Source organism: Alosa alosa, chromosome 5 (genome assembly GCF_017589495.1).
Source record: "Alosa alosa isolate M-15738 ecotype Scorff River chromosome 5, AALO_Geno_1.1, whole genome shotgun sequence".
Lineage (NCBI taxonomy): Eukaryota > Metazoa > Chordata > Actinopteri > Clupeiformes > Clupeidae > Alosa > Alosa alosa.
This window is the reverse complement of record NC_063193.1, coordinates 32,973,958-32,994,460: the sequence shown is the minus strand read 5'-3', so window position 1 is coordinate 32,994,460 and position 20,503 is coordinate 32,973,958. Positions and strand designations below refer to the sequence as shown.

The window sequence follows — 20,503 nt, the reverse complement described above, 5'->3', positions numbered from 1 at the left end:
CTGCTATCACGTTGGTTTAAGACAGGGAGTTAGAAGTTTCGCAACTGTTGGAATATGCAACATTGTACAAACATGTAAGGGATACCTATGTGATATCTGCAACAGTGGTAGGCTACTGAAAACGGTTTGATATTCTGTTCATTTATAGGCCTACAGTAGCTGGACACATAGCCGACAGAAAACACATACTTTTGAATTGGTGTGCTATGCGAGCATAACTCGAATGCTCAAAAAATGAAATAGGCCTAGGATAGCCTAAACATTGCAACATCGACAACGTTTCAGTCTGTTGTCCCTCATTCCTGCTTTAGGCTAATATGTCCCGGCCAGCCAGAAAGGACAAATGAAATAAAATGCTCGTTTGAATGTGAACTGTTTTGTTTAGAGCTGAAATGCAATTCTGTTTGACAGAGGGCAGATGTACAGTAAATGGTTAGTGACAAAATATTAGCTTTCAGTGTGGTACGATGTCTTTGTAAATTAGCCTATACGTTTAAATTAAAAAGTGTTTAATTCTTCCTGCTTCTACCTACAACCAACCAGACAGTGTTGCAAATTGTGTGTTCCCGTCACTCTGTCTCTTTCGTTGCTCTGATTGGTTTTTGGTGTCTCCTATTGCGTCCGAGGCATTTTGATCGGCGTCCGTTTGGGAACGCCCTTTGGAAATGGGCTGTGAATGAACCTTCCCCAGACCCACTCTTAGTTACGACTGAGAAGGGTCTGGTTTCAACCGGGCTAATTCTCCTTAATGTAGTCTTACCAACTTTTTAAATTGTTTACTGTTAAATTTAACTTTGTATTGCTGTTGTTTGTATGTCGCTTTGGACAAAAAAACGTCAAAAGAAGGCCCAGATTTGTCAGGTGGTTAAAAAACAATATAAATGGAAATGTATAATTTATAGTCTTGGTGTCTTATGCTGTCAACCAAACCTGGTCGGGAGCAGGTTATGTGCTAAGTTATAGCTCAAATCGTGTAAAACTACCACCTACTGACCAATCAATTATCTTGAAAAACAAAGTTCTCACGTGTAAGATACTGTCATATATCTCACAGGTGGAGCTCCGCCTCTCCAAACATTTTGGATCTCGCAGGTGCTTTAACAGTGTTGTGTGTGCAAATATGCCACTATGGACGGACATGCAATATACCATCTGATGACAATCGATTTATTTGATGTTATAGGCTAGACACAAAAAATGACCGCAGTCTAGATTACGCCATCGCTCATAAATGCAAAGTAATTGTTTTTTAATATACAGTAGGCGGTCTTGTTCGTCTCCACGTTTCACGATTGGCTAACATCATCCCAACACCGAGAACGCGCACAGATCTGAGCTGAAAGCCTAGTTTTACAAATATATCACATACCGTAAAACTTCAAATAATCGCAGAGTCCCTAAGAGACGCCTGTCTCTTTTAAACGCCTGGCGTGGCTACAGGTTTGGGTTAAAGGCCGGTCTCCAGTAGAGGCCTGGTCTGTTTTTTAGTTTCGGGTTGTATTTAATCTTCTAAAACCCGTCAGATCGTCTGTTTAAAGATTCGCAATGCCACGAAACCGTTACAGAAAGGAGGTTACAGCAGTGTGAATTAGATGTTGCACGTCGTTGCAAGCCGTCGCAAAGCATTCACCTTGTCTGGTCACAGTTGCAAGGTTTTAGAATGTTGCATCAAGTTGCTGCTCATCTCGTCGTGAATCTTGGGTGTGATTTGGCCTTAAGTATGGCACAGACTGCGCACGTTATGATTATGGCATTAAAAGACTGCGGTGAAAAGCTAGAGTTCCAAATTGTATAGTTTTTTTTTCAATATGAACTATGCCTATATGTCCGACTTTGTCATCGTTCAATTCATCCCTTGTGTTTAAAATTTGCGGATAGGCCGATGGTAAGCGTGTTTTCATGCTGGCAACAAAACCAGAACGGTTCGCGAACGTTATTCTTTATTCTAAATGCCATGGCGATACAGAGAAAGAAGTCAGAAAAGGAATTAACCTTAGACTAGGCTATATCAGAGCCCGTCTACGGACATTCTCTGGCTATATACTGAAATAGGTTACTTTAATGATGTAAAGCCAAGTGCGCTTCTATGGGACTGGTGTGTGCACGCACAGTTTTTATTGATGAGTCGGAGTGGCAAGTGCTGCGCATAGTTGCAGTGGAATGTGGCTGCCCAGGGCATTATAAAACTTCTCACTCTTAGACCTACTCATACACGGCGGTGAAATGGCGTATTTAGCTGTCTAAATTCTAATCATATGCTGGGGAAGAAATCGTCGGACATCCATGATTATTTTGTTATTCAGCACCCCTGGTCAAAAATATGTTCCTCTGCGCCTGGAAGTAGGCTATGATTTGAATGTAGACTGTTGTCAAATTTGGCAAATACAAAACGGGAGAAACAATATGGTTCATGCTCTCTCATGCTGTTTCATTCGTGCCGAAAAGGAGGGAGAATTAAACATTCAGCACGTTCCACTTTTGCATAAATAATTCCTGAACGGTTTTGGTCAGGGCTGATAATGCAACTGTATTTGACAAAGGACCGATATAGGCTATTTGCTAGTGACAAAATATGAGCTTTCAGTGTGATGCGATCTCTTTGTAAATTACGTAATTAAAACGTGTTTCATCTGTTCTGGCTATCTCTGCTATTTGGATCTTAATGTATCTCACTCAATGAACAACATCTCAACACTAAATGAATGATGATCCGTAATCGTCATCAGATAGCCTAGTCATATAGGTAGACATTCAGTGTGTTTGAAATAATTAATTCGATAATATTTACTTTATTATTTTATATAATAAAGTTTTGTGTAAAGGGAATTAAAGGCCTGTCTCATATAGACGCCTGTCTCTAATACTAGCCGGTGCAGTTTGGCGATTTGGGAAAATAAAAGCCTGGGCTATTATTTGGAGTTTTACGGTAACTTCTGTCATAGTATCACTTATTCCCGAGTTAAGGCTTTGTGTAGCTTTGATATGTCTAGATAGCCTAGATACAGTATGTTAATGTGCTTCAAGAATAAATAAATACTTAGACAACGGTCGCTATAAACAATGATGGGTATTAACTAAATAACACACATAAACATACTTGCAGCTGGAAGTCACTTGTTCATAGGAGAGCCACAAGGGAAATCTCTTAATCATCGGTGGGATGCTGAGTAGGATTTTTTCCATGTAGGTGTTCCTCTTGATTGACAGCCTCATATCTTCCAGCGTGCAGTTTGGCATTTTTTCCCCATCTGAAAAGATAATAAGGCATAAGGAATCCAGCTGTACACAAGTACAGTACAATCAAGATCCAGCTGTACGACCCCGGCCGTGGAGCGACTGGCTGGGGCACCTGCACCGTACGCCGGCGCCCTGGGTTCGATTCCCACCCCGTGGTCCTTTCTGGATCCCACCCCGACTCTCTCTCCCACTTACTTCCTGTCATTCTCCACTGTCCTATCTCATTAAAATGCATAAAAGCCCAAAAAATATACTAAAATATACAAACAATCAAGAACAGCAACATAGGCCTAAACATAGGCCTACAGAAGAAAGGTTGCATTCAGACAAGCCTGCCTCTGATGCACATAATCATAAAAATGAGATAAAGAGGATGATCAAGGCAACTGTGGAGGGATTCTTATGTCAGGGTTATAAGTTATAGGTTAATCAATCAAGCAAACTGCTATGCTGTGTTTTACCTGAGGGGGCGCTAAAATTTATTTATTTTTGTAAATGTTTATTTTGGTATTCCCAAAACACCCTGTACTGTAACCACATTCATTTATCCTGTGAATGGGACTTGGTACAACATTGGTAATTTACACATTAAATCCATATACTTTACACATTAATCCACTTCCATATTTCCACAGATTTGAATGACTCCTATCTATCTATAAAGCAATTAGCGTCTGTGTTTGTGTCTGTGGCACGCATATCTCACTGACCGTTTGTCAGACTGACCTAAGATTTAGTATGTGTCTCCCGCGTGGCACAAAGGTGTGCACTCGATTTTTAAGATTTTTGAATGCATATTTACATAGGACGTTTATCGCTGCACTGCACTGTTCCCAAGGGAACCAGTTTCAGGGGAGCTCCACCCCATGGATTGTGTACTGACAGCTAGGTCTCACTTTGATGATAGCAGAGAATGTCTAATAAGGGGAGAACTTCCACTCTCGGAAAACTTCCGGTTTCTGAACTGGTTGCAGTTCCTTCTGTGGTTCCACATGAGGGCGCTCGCAGGCGAGTCCAGAATGAATGGAGGTCTATGGAGCTGTGCCCCTCAAAATCCCCTTTTCTCGGGATATCATTTTTTTTCAATTAATTTGAATATTGTATTCGAAAGGGGAGGCAAAGACAATACACTTGGTTGAGTATTATATTTTTCGCTTTTTCGCAATTAAGTCACTTAATTGTTCTAAAAAGCCTTTCAAACATGTCAATGACGTCATTCATTAGCACAATGCTAGCGTGTTATGGGCAACAACGACCCAACCTGTAAGAAAACGAAAGGACATGACTCCCGGATTATTTAACTTTTGATTCATAATCCATATCCATTTTGCAAAAAATAAAATAAAATCTGAGGGTTTCAGTTGTTAAATAGGTGAACAATAAATTTAGATATGTAGCTCCAGAGTATGTATTTTGGACTCGCCCGCGATCGCCATCTAGGTGAACTCTGGTGAACTGCAGCCAAATTCGGTTTGTATGGGATTAATAGAGAGTGGGGAGGCTCTCCGTAGACGGGCTCTGATGATAGTCAGTCGCAATTTAAAAAACGGATTATTCGGGAACCGCTTGTGGGTTAACATGCAAGATGATTATCATGTCTGACCTCAACAATAAAGACGTCCTGTATGCAGTTTGCTTGCATAAAATGATTACGCAGATTTTGCAACAACACGCCAACAAACACGGGTATGTTATGTAGTGACCACTCAAAATAAAAGTATGCGCAATAAACTGACGCTTCGAATAGCCCAGGCTACTTTGGACTTGAGACTTTGACTAAACAAACGACAATTCCGACTGCAAGGTCCCAAATTAAAACGAGCGTTAGGCTAACGACACATAGACAACAAGTGGCAGACTGAGCGACGTCACTTATGCTAAAGACTGTTTTTGAGTCACATCATTGCAAATTTCAAACAATGATGCATCATTCCACGTTGCAAATTTCAAACAATGATGCATCGTTCCACAAAATGGTTTGTCTTCAGTATTAGGAAGTTATTCAGCAAGCTTAACACATATTTAGCCTTAACTCAAAAAGGCTTATGTCATTCTGATCTAAAATGTCACATGCAGCATGCCTAAATGTATTACACGTTTATTAGAGGCCACACTAATTATAGGCTAACATATTATATATTCAGTATTCATTATTGAATGCTTAGCTGGAATGATGTTTCCCTATCATCCTATTTTTAAAGCAGGCATACCTGTGGGCATGTAATTGGGCTATGGGTTTTCTTCAGGAATGGCATGTTTGAACGGGCACTGCACTAGTATAAATAAAGGCAAAAAAGCCCCATGGTTAAGGTAATGTTTATATAACAGTGTGCGGGTGTCTCTTTATTTTTTCATATGTTGGTTCAGCCTTATAGGCTACCTGTTTCATTTGTAGCGTGCACTTTCATTCAATGTATGTCGGAAAATATGCCACCATGTGACACTGTAATGGGGCAAACATGAAGCCGTATCAGCATTTTATGCACCATATTTGATACTGTAATGTTAATTTGTAACGTTCTATGTAACCTTCATGTATTTAGAACTAGGCCTACAGCCAACATCGAGCAATAATATAATTTTATATTACCTTCAATTGCCTGCAGAACAACAGATCGTTCACAAATTTCTGGTAGGTTGGCAATCCGCACTGGTTCTGAAAAACGTTTCCTTGTGGTGGGGGAAACCAATGACACGGGAGCAAAGTTCTCATGCTCTATGCTCTCCTCCTAGATGCAAAAAGTGTTTTCCTCTAATAAGAGATGCTCTGAAACAGTTCCTGTACAGCATATTTCATGTAAGAATTCTCAGTTTATAGCTCATGGTGTCTCAAACACAGAGACAATGATGGTATGGAGAAAGTTGAAATTTCCAACAAAGTATTTCCAAAATTCTTCTAATCACTTTAAGAAGACAGTCTCATTTGTTGGATTTAGTATGTTTGTGTGTGGATTGTTTTTGGGTGAGAGAAAGTGCACATGTCTGTGTGTGATGGACAGAGTACCTTAGACTGAGACAACAGGTAGGCCCAGCATTCAGGTGAGTACTCAAACACTTCATTGTCTTCAATGATTACGTCACTCTGTGATTTTGACGTACGACTAGGTAACAGTTCTCTGAAAAGGAAGTATAGTCCCTCCACAAGTGCGATCTAAAATGGAAAGAATAGAAAGGAATAGAAAGATTTTCAATCAGTTCATTAAGTACTTTGTACACGTTGCAAAAATCAAGACATTTTGTACATGTATCTAAGCCAGAGCATGTCTGATCAACACATAGTGTGTCTTCAATGAATTAATGATACATATAAAAAATATGATACATATTCAAAATATGTCATATGCATTACAGTACAATAGTAGCCTAGAAATCTAGACGCACCCTAGCGGCAGCAAATTACATTTGCTTCTAGGGCTAGTCTAGCAACTCTCCGTTGGCTTGTGAGCTCGAAAAATTAAACTTCTATCAGGCCAATCAAATCGTGTATAGAGTCGTTAGGCGGGCTTAACATAATGATTGATGGCAGAGTTGCAACGGTTTGGCTTGAATTCCCTGCTACTTGAAAACAAAGATGGATGTTGCTGTTGGCTAACAGTGTGACACGAGTTAAGCTTGTTTTAAGTTGGCAAAAGTTTGAACTAGCCAACTAGCTCCGCTGGTGGGAAAACGCATGGGACTCAGCGCTGTCCTATTGCGTGCAGAGGGAATTTGAAAGACAACCAATTACTGTATTAGATAATACAATGGACTGAGCACTGCGAACGGTGAGTGCCCAGACCCTACATTTTAATGTGGGTCTGGCTCGTCAGGCTATTACAATAGTACAATGTGTGATGATCTAGTGTGATCTAAATTCCTAAATATTTACAATAAAACTGTCACTGTAAAACTTAATTTGACACTGCACTATCATGATCTTGTGTCATACCCAACACTACTCACTGTACTATACAGTTATTGCATCACCTTTTGTATGTTGGTCCCAGTTTCATTCCTGCATATCATCTGATGCAGAATCTGAGCCAGGGCATGACATCCAGTGAGTTTGCGGATATACGCCACCACATTTTTCGATTTTTCACCATGTTCTTTCATTCTCTGCAAATACAGGTATTCAGAATACTACTGCCAGTGAAAGCAACAAATTAAAACTGAAGTGAACAACTAACCAAACCCTCAACACAAGATTGTTTAAACACTATTGGCTGCTTACAGTGGAGTACAAAGATGAAAAGAAGACACTCAAGCCCTTCATAGTCTGCTGCACAGAGGGCTGGATGTCTGCCTTGAGAAACTGCTCAAAATTCGGACACTCCTCACTAAGTGAAGACAGGAAGAAATGCACCAAAGAGTCCTCATTTATCCCGATGTCTTTCAAGGTGTCATTACTCCATTGTAGATCCCTGTTGCAAAAACATTAAAGTTATTCTTAAAAATATACAAATGCATCCGGTAATACAACACAAATCACAAATCAAGATGAAGATGATCGGTCTGCAGAATGTAGAAAGAGTAACACTTTGTGAAGTCAATCACCTTAAAAATATACAAATGCATTACAAATGAAGATGATAGGTTTGACGGTTTAGGAATTTAAAGAGTAAACTTTGTAAATCACCTTAACTGCAGCACATGTGATGGTATTCCACTTTCATATGCCAGCCCCCTTTTCAAATCAGCCAGTTTATGATCTTCCAGGTCAACTTTAATTTCATAATCACCCTGAATTATTAAAAAAATGGAATATCTTTTTAAATTGTGATTTTTTACCAAAATACTGTTTTTAATCCAAAGGGTAAGACTGAAAAACTACCCTCAGCATAATGTGACAGCGCACAGTGTCCATCCCTGTGTTGTTCCAGGCTGGCTGGGTTTGTGGTGACAGAGACTTCAGATTCTTTTGGGTGTAAATATGACATAGAGATGACTCCCTTTCTCTACGTGCCTGTCATGTAACGACCCTTAAATGCACAGAGGAAGGCCAAGATATCAGACTTTTTTGTGTTGTGACATAGCAGGTAATTAAAAAAAATAGATGTACCGCTGCTCAGTCCTGCACATAAATAAAAAAAATAATGAAATAAAGTTTAGCGATTTGTCAATTTGTCTCCATCTCGTACAACCCCAAAACAAAAAAAGTTGGAACGTTGTGTAAAATGTGAACAAAAACAGAATGTAATTATCTGTAAATCTCTTAAACTCATATTTAGTTTCAACTCAACAAGGAAAAAACAACTTATCAAACGTTGAAAATGACAAATTCGACTATGTCATGGAAAATATATGTTAATTTTGAATTTGATACCAGCAACATGTTTCAAAAAAAGTTGGGACGGGGGTAACAAAATGCTGGAAAGAAAACAAAAGAAGGAATGTTTCACAACTAATTAAGGAAACTGGCAACATGATTGGTTATGAAAAAGAGCATCCCACAGAGGCAGGGTCTCATAGAAGTAAAGATGATGGGGTATTCATCACTCTGTGTAAACCTGTGTGGACATGATGATGAAACAATGTAATTTTAATGGTTCTTAATATGAAACTGTGAAGTATTTGGGGACTTCATAATTGACAGGACATAATATTATTAAAACATTCAGAAAACCCAAAGAACTCTTTGCAAACAAGGGAAAGAGCTGAAAAACAAATTGGATGGCCATGGTCTTTTGGACCTCAGATGGCACTGCATCAACACTAGACCTATTTCCAGGCCTGTCAATGTATGGGCTCAGGAAAACCTCTGATAACCATTGTCTATGTGCACAGTTTGATACTTTAATTCAAAAACTGCAGCCAAAATTGTAACAGCCAAAACAGACAAAATTGTATTGAGACATGATACAGAAAATACCACCGTCTTATCTGGGCCTACTGTAAGCTTGTTTAAAATGGACTGAGGTAACATGGAAGGTCCTGTGGTTAGACCAATCAAAATGTGTAATTCTTTTTGGAAATCATGGACTCATTTGGGCCTATCCAAGTATCCAACTGGTTTTAGTGCTCAGTTCAAAACTCAACATCTATGACAGTGTGGAAGAGCATTAGTGCCTACAGCATGGGCATCTTGCACATTTGGCAAAACACAATCAATTCTGAATGATATATACATGTTTTAAGCAACATATACAACCATCCATCATGCAATGTCTTTTCCAGGAAAGACCTTGAATATTTCAGGAAAAAAATGCCAAAATGAATTCTGCATATACAGTATTTAAACAATATTTTTCCATAGATGAAGAGTCCAGGTGCTAAAATGGCCTGTCCAGTCCAGATTTGTCAAATTAGGTGCTTAATGGAATGAAAATACTGTTGAGCAACTGAAATCCTATATCGGCGAATATTGGAACAACATTTAATTCTCAAAACTCTAGCAACTGGTCTCCTCCGTTCCTACACATTTACAGAATGTTGTTAAATGAAGAGGTGAAGCAGCACAGTGGTAAACATGCTCCTGTCCCAACATGTTGCTGGCATCAAATTGAAAATGAACATATATTTTCCATGAAATAGTTCAAATTTTAAGGTGGCGGCGGTGAAGGGTGGTGTGGGGGGGTTGGAGGCTTAGTTGGTTGGTTGTCACCGGAATGCAGAGCTAGAGTTCAGTAGGGTGACAGCCGCAGGAAAGAAGCTTCCTCTGAACCTGCTGGTTCGGGTGTGGAGAGACCTGTAATGCCTCGCAGAAGGGAGTGGGGTCTGTGGTTGGTGTGAGAATAGTCTTTGATGATGCTGCGCGCCTTACGCAAACATCGCTTGGAGGGGAGTGAGGAACCGGTGATGCGTTGGGCAGTTTTCACCACCCTCTGCAGTGCTGATGTGTGTATGTGTGTCTTATGTGTGTGTGTGTGTGTTTTTATGCGTGTGTTTATGTGTGTGTGTGCATGTGTGTGAGTGTGTGCCTGTTTGTGTGTGTGTGTGTGTGTATGAGATGGGTTGACATGGCCCCTGGCGGCCAGCATACAAAAAAAGTTTGGCCATCCTAGGCCCCACGGTTCTCCATCAAACGATCAAAACGAAAAACATCTCAACCTAGGTATCTCCAATCCAGGTATATCTAGAAAGATTTAGGGTCTGGCTAAATCTGAGTAATGAAAATGGCCCAACTCAAGGGGCGGCCCCATCCATGCCTTTGGAAATATCGTCATCTGTTTAGCTCACCTCTGGCCCGCCTATATCAGATACACCGATGTGATTGGTGCAGCTTGGCTCCAAGGGCATGGATAATAAGCATCAGTTCTGATTGCCGGAGTGACTCGCTGAGCAAATTCTGGATTTCCAGGGTAACTCCATCCCTACTCTTGCGACTTTTGTGTGTGTAAATGAGTGTGTGCATGTGTGTTTGCTTTTGTGTATATGTGTGCATCTGTGTGTGTGTGTGTGTGTGTGTGTGTGTGTGTTCGCTTGTGAGTGTGTTTGTGGTGGTAATGGTAATGGGGTGTGTGTGTGTGTGTGTGTCTGTGTGTGTTTATCTGTGTTTGTGTGCCTGTGCCTACTTGCCTGCATGTGTGTGTGGGTGTGTTTATGTGTGTGTGTGTGTGTGTGTGTGCGTGCATTCGGGTGTGTTTATGTGTGTGTTTGTGCATGCGTGTGTGTGAGTGTGTGCATGCGTGCCTGTGTGTAAATGTGTATGTGTGTCTGTGTCTTTATATGTGCATGCGTGCGTGTGTGTGCATGTGTGTATGTGCATGCGTGTGTGTGTGTTTATATGTGTGTGCATGCGTGTGCACGTGTGTGAGTGTGTGTACCTGTGTCATAATGATCCTACACTTCACATTTTGTGTAGTTTTGAATGTCAGCCAAAGATATCTGCCTGTTTTTGCATTTTCATTTTTAAATAGGTGGCGCTATACCTCAAATAAATGGATATGGGATGGGTTGACATGGCCCCTTGAGACCAACATACTAAAAAACTTGGTCATCCTAGGCCCTACGGTTCTTAAGATATTCAAAGAAAACTGTCATGTCATCCTTGTGGCGCTACATGCCCACCAAGTTTTGTGCAGCCCGGTCTTTCAGTGTCCCAGGAATTGTTGACACAAAATTACTGAAGAAAAAATAAATAAATAAAATCTGGAAGAAATAAAACTCTGACTAAACCTATATGATCGTTGCTTCACTAGCGCGGCAGTCATATTAATGGGAAATAACAGCAGCTTCACAAGAACCTGACAGACCAGATTTTCTGTGCCATTGCTGAGGATCAGTGAACATCAAAAGGCGGAAGTGGAATTTTAAAATACATAACTTAGATGATGAAAATGCCTTCCACTGAACAATGTAAAACTTGTCTGTCTAGCTAGCAAACCATTTCATCAGATGGGACGGCATGTGATCTCTCTAGGAGCCTACAGAAAGGAAACCTAGCCAGACAAAAAAGATTAAGCCATGAACAGAAACTGTTGGGACAATTAATGGACATAACTAGGACTTGGTTTTCTCTGAAATGCCTGTTATCATCAGTTTTACAAAATTTGCCAACTTCCAACAAGTCTAACACTGTTAACTAACTGTTTTACAACTGAATGTGCCTTAAAGTGAGTTTAACCTGTGTGTGTGTGCGTGCGTGTGTCTGCTTGCCTGCATGTGTGTGTGTATGTAGTATATGTCTGTGCGTGTGTGTGGGTGTGTTTATTTCTGTGTGTGTGTGTTTGTTCATGCGTGCATGTACGTGTTTGTGTTTATGTGTGGGTGCATGTGCCTGTGTGTTTGCGTGTGTGTGACTGAGCGTGCATACCTGTGTGTGTGTGCATGTGCGTGTGTGCGTGCATATGCCATATGTCTACTGTGTTCTTCGTGTATGTGTGTGTGTGTGTGTGTGTGTGTGTGTGTGTGTGTGTGGGGGGTTAATATGCGTGCGTGTGTTTATGTGTGTGTGGAGGGGGGGGTTAATGTGTGTGTGTGTTTATGTGTGTGTGGGGGGGGGTTAATGCATGCGTGTGTACCTGTGTGTGTGTGTGTGTGTGTGTGTGTGTGCTTGTGTGTGTGTGTGTGTGTTTATGTGCAAACAAATCTGAGATTTGTCCACTGAGTGTGGACATGGCCTTAAAAACACTTACAGTTTGACATCAAGTCAGATGATTGTTTTATCTAACTTTTTAGACGAATCAGTGAACAAAATGTAAAATTACTTACATGTGTTGAAAAAGGGATCATCAGTGAGTGGCATTCCCTCGACAGTGAAAAGGCAAACACCCATATTGTTATCAATGCCCTCCTGATAACCAATTCGGAGCATTAGATCTTCCACAGTGTTTTGTGCTGGATCTATGCCTTAATGAAAAAATACAAAGCCCAATAGAAATGAAAGTCACAGATGGTCATTTTGTTTCCAATTGAGAAGAAAACCTGTAGTCTTACAGTTAATACCCATTTATATAAAGAATGCTGTAACTAGGGCTACTTTTGAAGAATTAATTAAATTCTGCATTTGTCAATTTATCCGATACCATCTGAAGACAGAAGCATTTATTTCCAAATAGCTTCAAGCAGCGATGAAAGGGCCAAGCATCCTTGGTTGATATATGAGCTAACTTACTATCTCCCAGCCTCCCCACTCATTTTGATTGATTGTAACAGACAGTTTCAAAACGTATTCATTAAATCCTACAAGGCTACCGCAACACGATATGTTGCCATGTTGAAACCTTGGGAGTTGGGACAGTAGCCTATAACAAGACCAAGGCTTTGAACAGGTTCATGGTACAAAAACCAGAAACTTTTGATGTTTTGCTAGGAACAGAAATGAAACCAGAAACTTTATATTTTTTATGTTACGTTACAGAATCGTTTATCTAAAATAATGGTAACCAGTTAATACCGTTATTTTGTTCGTTCTTTGACAAGATTTCTGTCCAATATGACTTGGTACGGTTCACTTCCGGTCGTTTACTCATTGGGAGAAATGACGCCAGCAAGTAGCCTAATCAAGATCGTATGCCCAAGCGGTACCAAGCTCTCTGTCACTCAAGTTCAATCATAGGAGGTAAATATTGCACCAATCTCTCAAATGTTTGGTTTTATATACAAATTATATAGACTATGCATTTCCAATGCATTGTTGTAAAACTCTGCTGGGTCAAGCTAACGAAAATATAGCTAATTGAATTTCTCAATGACAGCTATGTAGCCTGACCAATTGGGCTATGTAAGAATTATAAGTGTTCAGTTGTTTGCCAATAAACAACATGGCAGAAATTGTCCTAGAACAAGTAGGGCTAGGCATGTCAAAAAAATGCCATGTACTGTAGTCTATAATGCTTTAAAAAAAAAAAAAAAAAAAGTTGGCAAGTCTGACAGATTGAGGGGACTTAGCCAAAATGTTGAATCTTTACAACTCTCATGCCCCTCCCCCACTACCACCGAGCACCCTCTCATTGAGTTTGTGCTCGTCAGTGCGCACCAGACTCAGACCTGCCAACCTTTAAGAATTTTTTTGAGTAGCACCTCGAGCCGAGAAAACAAAAATTGCTCACGTCGGCCTTCATGCATACAGCCAAAAACAGACATAGCCATACTCGCAAGACACATTTTGGATAGTGACCCATCTTTAATGTTGAATATCTATCTAAACAGGATTCAATGTGTTCCTGAAAGTGCAAACTGAATCTTTTACAGTAGCTCTATAATGTTGACAATCTGTTTTAGAGCCTAACAATCCTGACCTATGAAAACCACTTGTGTTGATAGGCACTGATGTGGGTATTCATTTTCTTATGTGGGCCCTATGCGATCATGCCTGGTATTATACCTCTTTTCAATCCATTAATATTAAAGATTTATTTTGTAAAGAAATACATCTATCGTCCATGTTATGCCAACATATCTAATTTACCTGGATGTAGGCTACAGTAGATAGAGGCTTATGGACATCTGCTGTTGTCAGTGTGTAGTCTATCCCTTTACTCACAATAACCTACATGTTTTGTTTATTTGTAAAAAAAAAAAAAAAAACATTCATTGTTCAAGTATTACCTGCTGACTAATGCAAACTACTGATTGCTTTTAAAGAATTTCACTTGCACGTGCACTCAAGTTTCTTTCAGATTGTGGTGTCTTTCTGCCATCTGTGAGGCTGCAATGATTAGGCCTAAACTCGTGAACAAGTAATAACTTTCCAAGACACAGTCAAACTATTAGGCCTAGGTGAATTTACAATTGCACTCAGTGGAATATTTTTAGTTTCACAGCTAGGGGAACGCGAATTTGCGAGTGAACACTTGTTAAACTCACCTCATCAAGTCTTTCATTTTACCCACCGTTGGCAGAAAAAAAAATAACATAAAGAGATAGCTATCGATTCTTTTTGTAATATAACAAAAAAAAATAACATAAAGAGATAGCTATCGATTCTTTTTGTAATATAACAAAAAAAAATAACATAAAGAGATAGCTATCGATTCTTTTTGTAATCGATTAATCTATCACTTTATCGATCGATTAATCGGATATTTTTTTTTTGCATTTTTAAACAACCAAAACAAATAATGCATAACGAAAATGACATGCTTGTAAAATGATCAAGCAATTGGCACAGAGGTATTTATTCTAACTCCAACATCAGTATTCTAACTCCAACATCACTAAGCCCATTTATTGCAATTTACCCATTTAGTGTTTATAAGTGCCAACAATTAAATAATGTTCAAAATGCTTTCTGTAAAATTGCAGCCTTTTGTGCATGACTTAGCTGGGCGAACAAAGCTGTCCATACTATGTTGTGAAGTGCTGGGAGGGAGAAGAGGGAAAGCAATTTAATGTATTAATATGCACAACTAGCCTGGCTGGACCACCACTTCTCAATGAGACGTGGTCTGGGAACCAAACGTTCATTTTGTCATATTTGAAAAAAATGCCCAGATCCATTTATTGGGTGCCACGGATGTCTATCAAATGCGTCTGTGCATAGCTCATCATTGTCTTGCTTTCCCACCTGTTCTGTGATTGGTTCCCTATCTCAGGCGAAAATTTGCTCCATGGTCTCCAGGCTGCCTTAGCAGCGTGAATCAAATCGCGCGCAAGGCAGCATGGGAACACCCAGGCTAATGCACAACAAGTTTCATGCTGTAATCTAGACCTGACATCAGAGTAAATATCTGTTTTATGTAGATTTCTACACCTGCAGCATTTACCATTAGGCTACTAACAAATAATTTTACAATTGGAATACTAAAAAATAACCTACCATTAGGCTACTAACAAATAATTTTACTATTAGGCTACTAAAAAATAATTTCTAGGGTGAGCCTATTTGCTATGGTAACCTAGCAACCTGTGTGTGTGTATGTGTGCACGCGTGCGGTGCGTGAGGGAAGATGAGGGTGCATGCATGTGTGTATAAGGGGTTCTTTTTTAGGCATACTGTCTTGCAATTGAACGTGAATAAGTCATAGACTGTATATATAGAGTTACTACTTAAAAACATCAAAGCTAAACATTATATCACGACATCGCTACAAATACAGTATGTGATTAAAATCAGCCAACATCAATGTAGGCTATAGGCTACGTAGATGATAGATAGGCTAGATAGATTGATAGATGGTCTACTTTATTGACGCTTGGTGAAACAGCATGGAGTGGATGTTTTCGGTTCAGATGCTTGTTCTTTTCCTTTTTGAGTATGTAATGATCCCAAAACTTTACTTGAAAACTTTAGACATTCTCTGCCATTTATGGACATCTTGACTCCGCCATCGCGTCAGCGAAATTCAGAATGTATCACGATTCACGCGCTAGTGGTGTGCTTCCTGAACAACGGTCCGTGAGGAACAATCAGATCCCTGCGCGTATAGTGCGCGTCATAGGAATTTAACGAGGCTTCGAGGCAGGGTTTTTGCCTCAAGTAATTTTTGTAATCGAGTTATTCGAGTAACTCGATGAATCGTTTCAGCCCTATAAAGAGAGGCCACTATGCTTTGCCGGTCATTCTCATTGGTCACTTTCTCTCTGTATCTCATCCTCGCATGAATTAGCGGGAGATTCACATGCTCAAGGAGCTTTCTAGAGAATTTGGATGTCTGCTCGTTTTGCGTAGTTTTAAGTAAAAAAACGTAGCGGCGTATTTTGATCTGAAAATGCGTGGTTGCTACGCAAAATGCGTAGAGGTTGTCAGGTCTGCAGACTGCACCAGACTGTGATTGACAGTCAGATCTCACACAGCCCTGCTCTGATTGGACTAGAAGAACCGGGAGCTGTGGATTTTTGCAAAACAAAGAACAGGCTCTAGGTAAAAGTGCAGATGTGTTTTTAAAACCGGCTGTTTTATGTTGTTCTGTCGGAGCATAGTGTCGGTTTCAGTGAATATGATCAAAAAAATCTTGCCAACTGCAGCTTTAATGCTTGATGACAGGATAGAGACTTGGAATATTATGTAGACTAACAATATAATGTTAAAGTCCTAATGATCAGCCTACTTATTTGTATGTCCAGCAGCTGACATGGAACAAGACACAATAATTATTTTTCTGAAGGCAAACACAAACACATTTTTACTTATTTCTTAATATGCTAGAAGTCAAAGGTCACAAATGTTTTTGAGCGTCAATCAAAATGGGGTCATGTACCCTTTTTGCACTATTTCTGTGTCCTGTTGAGTCAGATCCAGACTGAAAGATTGGAACAGTATTTCGATAGGACTTGATGACAAATAGCAGCCTTGAAGGATCCCTTCTTGAGTTTGAGAAACGATGTTGGTTTTGGTAGGTCAATGATAATGAAATATGACCTCACTTCCTGTTTGACAGTTTGCTGCTGATTTGCTAAAACGCCTGTTGAAATTGAATAGACATCTCCAGAATAAGTCCCGCCTCCTAACTTCCGTATCCATCCAACCTTCGGTCGTCAAATGTCTATGGGAAATAACAGCGTTTTGAAAGATCGTATCTGTCAAACTCTGTAGGTGACAAAGTAGAAAAAGCTGCTGGGCAGATTGGTCTACACACTTCTGCCATCTAGTTTCCACTGGATTTTTTGATTTTCGATGCCGTTTAAGAAGTATAGTCTATAGTATACTACTTAAACAGCACCGACAATCAAAAAATCCAGTGGAAACTAGATGGCAGAAGTGTGTAGACCAATCTGCCCAGCAGCTTTTTCTACTTCGCTACCTACAGATGTTTTACCGGTATGATATTTCGAAACGCCATGTTATTTCCCATAGACAATCGACGCCAGGAAGTTGGATGGATACGGAAGTTACGGAGGCGGGACTTATTCTGGAGAGGTCTATAACCATGATCAACTTTTGTGAGACTTGGTCTGAAGAACATAAGCGCCAACTTTAGTGAAGACTGGGCAAAATTTGTGGCCTGTACAAACTTTTTTGTGTCTTTAATAAAATCCAATATAGTGGAAATTAATGTCATATGGTGCGTTGAACTTCGCTTGATCCAAGGAATTCATCAGAACCTCATTTCTGAAAATTCAATTCAAATGTTACATGAACATACCTCCAGCTTTGACTCCAGCTTTAGTGATTAGAGTGCTGGAGGAGCCAACCAGATTCAATGAATCAGGGGATTGTACCCAGTCAGTTTTCCAAATTTTCAAACACCTTACACTAACTATAACCTTCTCCTTCTCCTGCATTTCACTGTTGCACTTATCTATTCCAGTCAAAGCCAATAGAAAACAAAATATCAACATGTAAATGTTTAGTTGAAACATTGTATTTTATTTTTATTATTATTCTTTATTTTATTTTCTAATCCACTTTAATTCCATTGTATGTATAATTCTATTTCCATATCAATAATCACTTGTTTTGTTTGTTTGTATTTAAAGTTCTAATTGTTTGTCTATTATTAAAATAATGTGCGAGATGCAACAGCTAGAGCAATAGGCATAGTTAACATTGTTCATTCATTAAGACAACAAAAGGAGCAGATGCAATTAAAGCTCTACCTTTGTTTTAAAAGATACATCTACAGCCTACCAGCAACAAGGTATTGAATTGTTTGTTTTTTAGTTTTATCCATAATCTTTATCTGTTTATTATATTTGTTTTATATCAAAATTGTTTTACTTTGATTTACTGTCTTAGGTCTGGTAGTAGCCTATACAGTAGATTTCAAGTACAGACCCCTCTTTCTAGAACAGCGGACAACTAAACATTGATAGTTTGTTTTCTTTGTTATTGATTTCTTATTTATGTGTTTACTGTATATTGATATATGTACCTATCACTTAACAGTTCTCACGGCGTGAACGAAACCCAATAAACGCCCGTATCCAAGAATCTTGCCTCTGAATGGTGTTCTGGAAAGAGCTACAATACATCAACTTCCATGATGTACTGTAAGGTCGTGAGACAGCACAAACATACCTCTTAGTTCCCTGGGCTCCAGACAGCACAAACATACCTCTTAGTTCCCTGGGCTCCAGACAGCACAAACATACCTCTTAGCTCCCTGGGCTCCAGGCACTTGGGGAATGAATAAAACAGATGAAATCCACCCACTGACTTCGTCACTTGCATTTCAGGCACGAGAGGAGCGACACCGTTTCCAAGCTTTTTAATGACTTCCAGCAGTTTATGAAACCGGTTCTTCTCCACTTGACTCAGGCCTTGTATAAATATATAAAGGAAATGATTAATTGAGATACAAAGCATTATATTTTTCGAAGATGCTTTCAAAATGACAAACAGTTTTTGTATCTATTATCAACCGGCAAAGCGAGCAAACCTTTTTCAAAAAGAGTACTGAATATTTAACTATTTTATTTTCTATGACACACAAATGCAGAAGATGCCAAATAATTGACAGGTAACTGACAAATAACTGAGGTCTAAATATTTCACACTGTATGGTGCTAGACATATACAGTACTTCCAAAACGACTTACATAAAAACTAAGAATATTCACTGCCAAAAAAGACAGAGATAAATAGATTTTAACATCTGATAATGATTTGACATTTTCCCTCGATTGGCTATATTTCAGATCATTTGTCTTTTTTTTTAGATCTTTGTAACCATAATAATTTGATTTACCCATAGTATTTAAGTCTTCATCAGAGATATCGAGGAAGTCTCTCTCATCCTTCACCCCGAAATCAAGGAATGGTTTGTAAAAACTGTCCAGTCTGTGTTTCTCAAGTAGGCCAAAGATCTTGTCCATCTGAAAGAAATATGCAGTCACTAGAAACAAATTAACCAAATAAAACAGTCCCCTAAAGTGCCCTAATTCAAATGACGGGCAAAGTATAAAGTCAGTCAATGAGAAGTGTCATGTTCATGATCTGAAGATTGTGTGGCTTGTGGAGTATTGAGCCATGGAGGTATTATCAGAGACTTTCTAATGAGGAGACACAGCACTCAAAGAATCTCCCATTTTCCTGTCCGATGTTACACAAATACAAAATCCTAAATATGCATTCATTTGATGAGCAAAAAACATGATTTTAATGTAATCCAATTGTCCAATTTCATTTTCAATAGGAAAATTTAACTGGTAATCGTTACATGGACCATGAATTCCCATATGCCCTTGGGGGATCTGTTACAACACCTTTCAGAGGGGAGAAAAGGCTTAGATTGAATAGAAGCCCTAGACCTAGGCCTTAATAGAAAGATTAAATCTTTAAGCAAACATGAATAAAGGCACAGGTTGAGCTAAGAGCTAAATTGTGGGGGAAAGTTGCAAAGATCAGAATTGATCAAAATTGATCAATGTCTTAAAGGCAGCCGTGGCCTACTGGTTAGCACCGGACCTGTAACCAGAGGGTTGCCGGTTCGAACTCCGACCAGTAGGCATGGCTGAAGTGCTCTTGAGCAAGGCACCTAACCCCTCACTGCTCCCCGAGCGCCACTGTTGTAGCAGGCAGCTCACTGCGCCGGGATTAGTGTGTGCTTCACCTCACTGTGTGTACACTGTGTGCTGTGTGTGTTTCACTAATTCAATAAATGAATTGGGATAAATGCAGAGACCAAATTTCCCTCACGGGATCAAAAGAGTATATATACTTATACTTACTTACTCTTCTAAATAAATGGAATTTAAATAACAGAATATTTATCATTCTATCATAAAATTTAATTTAAAAGACAGAATCTCTAGGCCTACACTATGAACAACATGTTGCCACTTTACCTCGACTCTTTCAGCATTCCTTGGATGACTTCTGTCTGCACTGAAATAATGAGGAAGATATATTACAATAAAACCAATAACTGACTTGTCAAACGACGGGTTGGTCTGAAAAGTGTTGGAACTGAACCGAATTATCTATTAAACGTCTGATTAAAACAGGCTGATTAAAACAGGC

At 39.4% G+C, this 20,503-nt stretch overlaps 2 protein-coding genes across 3 annotated transcripts in view; one reads left to right on the top strand and one right to left on the bottom strand.

Annotated features, from left to right (window-relative positions):
* The window catches only part of LOC125294288, a 47,236-nt gene extending 39,700 nt beyond the window's left edge, over positions 1-7,536 (bottom strand). For both annotated transcript variants that reach the window (XM_048242832.1, XM_048242833.1), the window contains exons 1-5: positions 7,451-7,536; positions 7,204-7,335; positions 6,242-6,388; positions 5,828-5,966; positions 3,098-3,248 (exon numbers count right to left, since the gene is read on the bottom strand). In XM_048242832.1, coding sequence (XP_048098789.1) covers positions 3,098-3,248; positions 5,828-5,966; positions 6,242-6,388; positions 7,204-7,335; positions 7,451-7,492 — 611 coding nt within the window. In that variant the 5' untranslated portion in view covers positions 7,493-7,536. The remainder of the gene's footprint in view (positions 1-3,097; positions 3,249-5,827; positions 5,967-6,241; positions 6,389-7,203; positions 7,336-7,450) is intronic.
* LOC125295302 (RNA-binding motif protein, X-linked 2-like) overlaps positions 1-20,503 on the top strand; it is a 144,695-nt gene that overhangs the window by 45,901 nt on the left and 78,291 nt on the right. The gene's annotated exons all lie outside the window — the stretch shown is intronic.